Source organism: Eufriesea mexicana, unplaced genomic scaffold (assembly GCF_001483705.2).
Source record: "Eufriesea mexicana isolate 0111107269 unplaced genomic scaffold, ASM148370v2 scaffold5100, whole genome shotgun sequence".
Classification (NCBI taxonomy): domain Eukaryota; kingdom Metazoa; phylum Arthropoda; class Insecta; order Hymenoptera; family Apidae; genus Eufriesea; species Eufriesea mexicana.
The window spans coordinates 38,340-41,502 of NW_016913037.1; the positions used below are offsets into that span (position 1 = coordinate 38,340).

Consider the following 3,163-nt stretch of genomic DNA (forward strand, 5'->3'; position numbering starts at 1 on the left):
CAACGCATAGTACGCAGGCGTTTATTCAATACGATATTGATTTGAATGCGCAATATCATATAACGATAGTCGTCCCATTCGGAAATGCGGATACTGCTGTTTGTAACTTGACATACTCTGTATTACGAAGGTATTGTTCTAAGAGTTGTCATAGTGAAGAAAATAGTGCATAACAGAAAAAAAATTAAGACATGGTTGGACCAAATATTTCTTTGTGACTAACCGTTCCGGAAGGTGGAACAATTACTGTACAGGGCGCATCCTTTAGGACACCTTCCGAACACGAGCGTATAAATTCGGAACTCGCAACGCTTTGCAAAGTAAGTTAAAATAAAAACTCTTTATTATATAAAAATATAATATATATATACAAAAACATTGAAATGTATAGAGAGCAAAAAATAATTTCCTATCGATTGCTTAAAGTAAATAACGATTTTTCTAATTAAAAAAATTTAGATTAAAAAGTTTTAATTGGAATACCAATTTTTGAATTGAAGTTAAACATTTCAGAAATTAAATTATTAATTAAAAATTTGTAATTTTTAAGCTCTAATTGAGATAAACATTAATTTTAGGTGTATCCTGTAAGCCCTGTAACAGGGCCGGGTGCAGCAAGATCCGTATGGGAATTAAGTCCCGATCCCGACATGGTCGGGCATCTACCGAATACTCCAATTTCTAGCACTACTCATCAAAGCCAAGGATCAGCTAAAGGCTCTGAATTACCATCAAGAAATGGTCCCGATGACAATATTTATACTGACGAAACTGCTCCAGGTCAAACACCATCGGATGAGACGAAACGAATTTTCGAACTTCTTAGATCCAGGTACCGAATTATATAGTATTACATTCTTGAATATAATTTTATTTGTACGAGTAAATTTGAAAGTCAATTAAATTAAATTTTTTTCTTTTAGTGAAATTGGAGCAGTCGATGAGTTGGTAGAAAAGAACGGTTTAAGTGTATTAAGTGCAAGGGATGAATGGGGATATACACCCGCTCATTGGGCTGCTCTGGATAGAAATATTGAAGTTAGTTGGTATAAATAAATTTGGTTTGCAGGGGAAATATTTGCTTTTTGATAAAAAGAACACTTATTATTATCTTACAGGTGATGAGATACTTAATAGAACGAAATGGACCAGTTGACCTTCCATGTCTTGGAACTCAAGGACCAAGACCAATACATTGGGCTTGTCGGCAAGGTCATAGTGCAATAGTTCAGCTACTACTAAAGGTATGTAAATCAACAACTTATATGACATTACATGAAATTATAAGCATATTTATTAATTTATAATAAACATTTAAATTATTTTCAATCGCTTTTAGGCAGGGGTTGCTGTTAATGCAGCAGATTTTAAAGGTTTAACACCTCTCATGACTGCATGTATGTTTGGAAGATTTGTAACAGCAACAGTTTTATTAGGATCTGGTGCATTAGGACATTTAACAGATATAAATGGAGACACTGCTCTTCATTGGGCTGCATATAAAGGACATGCAGAATTAATAAGATTACTTATGTATAGTGGGGTAGATTTACAAAAACCAGATTACTTTGGATCCACTCCACTCCACTTAGCATGTCTTTCTAGAAATGTCAGTTGTGTTAAAATATTATGTGAGAAAAGCAAAATCGAATTAGAACCTCGTGACAAAAATGGTAAAACACCGCTACAGTTAGCGAAAAGTCATCGACATTCAGAGATTGTAAGAATATTACAGGCTGAACAAAAACGGCGAGCTAGATGGATTCCACCTATTAATGAACTTTGGTTTGTATTTTGCCTTTTGCAATTTTATCAATTAATATATAGATATCTCTTTTAAGGGCGTTGCTATTTGGTGGTGCTGGAAATAGTAAAGGTCCTATATTACTATTTATGATATCTGTCCTTTTATGGGGATATCCAATGTATTTATTAAAATGTATTCCATTAACATGGAATCTTTTACGTGGTAGTCATTATTGCTTTATTTATTGGAATATTGTTATGTGGATCTCATGGATTGTAGCAAACAGAAGAGATCCTGGCTATGTACCACAGAATACTGAAACCTACTATAGAGCAATTAAACAGGTATTTTATAATTTCATTATTTGCTATAAAATATTGTATAATTATTTTATTAAATATTTTTTAACTTCAGATTCCATATTATGATAAGTGGAAAAAAAGGAATGTAGTATTATCTCGTTTATGTCATAGTTGTAGATGTTTTAGGCCTCTGAGAGCTAAACATGCGAAACACAGAATATCATCCCCGATCGAGGATGCGTATTTCGGCCTGCTCACGAATGCTAAGGGAATGTTAGCGTCACGGGGATTGTCTACTGATTCAGGGCCAACGCGACCAATAGAAATCGCGCAATCTCCGCTAATGACGAATTCTGAGTTAAACATAAAACTACCGACAATGCACTTGCCGAAATTCAGTGGCTCCTACGAGGCTTGACCTGGCTTTGCCGACGCATTCATAACAGCGGTGCACGATAATCCGGCCTTTCTGCGACGCCCAAAAACTAATATACTTAAAGTCATGCCTCGTCGGTAAAGCCGCTGAAAAAATCGAATCCCTCGAAACGACCGCGGCTAATTATTCAGTCGCGTGGAATATTATCGTTCGGTACTATAATATTCCCACCGCAATCGTAAACAATCGGGTAAAAGCAATATTTGAGCTACCGCAATGCACGCGGTCAAATCCGAGTACATTAGGAGACCTGGTCGATTGTGCTACGAAACATTTCCGGGTGTTAGAGGCGTTAGATAAACCGTTTTTGCAAGCATTCCCTATCTACGCCATAACCTCCAAATTAGACGAGCAACCGCGGCTCAAATGGAAAGAACATACGCTAGGGAACGCATTTCCGTCGGTCAATGCATTATTAGAATTCTTACAAAACCGCCATAAACTGTTGGAGGATTCACGATTCGACACACATAAAACCCTACAACAGCCAATTCGGATAACACAACACTACCCCACCCATGACCGACCGATTGAGAAAAAGAACGTGGGTATAGATGAGGACAGAATGAATGGTTTAAGTAAGGGTACAAGGGCGCGAGCAAGACAGTCTTTAGTGATCTTTTAACAGTCCTTCACGGTCTCCAAGAGTCTAAGAGTTTCTAATAGTGTGTCAGTATA

General features: G+C 36.6%; 1 protein-coding gene across 1 annotated transcript; it reads left to right on the top strand.

Annotated features, from left to right (window-relative positions):
• Positions 1–220: 220 nt before the first annotated feature.
• Positions 221–2,467, top strand: LOC108551862 (probable protein S-acyltransferase 23). Its single transcript, XM_017906198.1, has 7 exons — positions 221–320; positions 579–832; positions 924–1,038; positions 1,119–1,244; positions 1,340–1,785; positions 1,842–2,091; positions 2,162–2,467. The coding sequence occupies exons 2-7, from the start codon at positions 651–653 to the stop codon at positions 2,465–2,467; spliced, it is 1,425 nt and encodes a 474-aa protein (XP_017761687.1). The 5' UTR covers positions 221–320; positions 579–650.
• Positions 2,468–3,163: the final 696 nt, after the last annotated feature.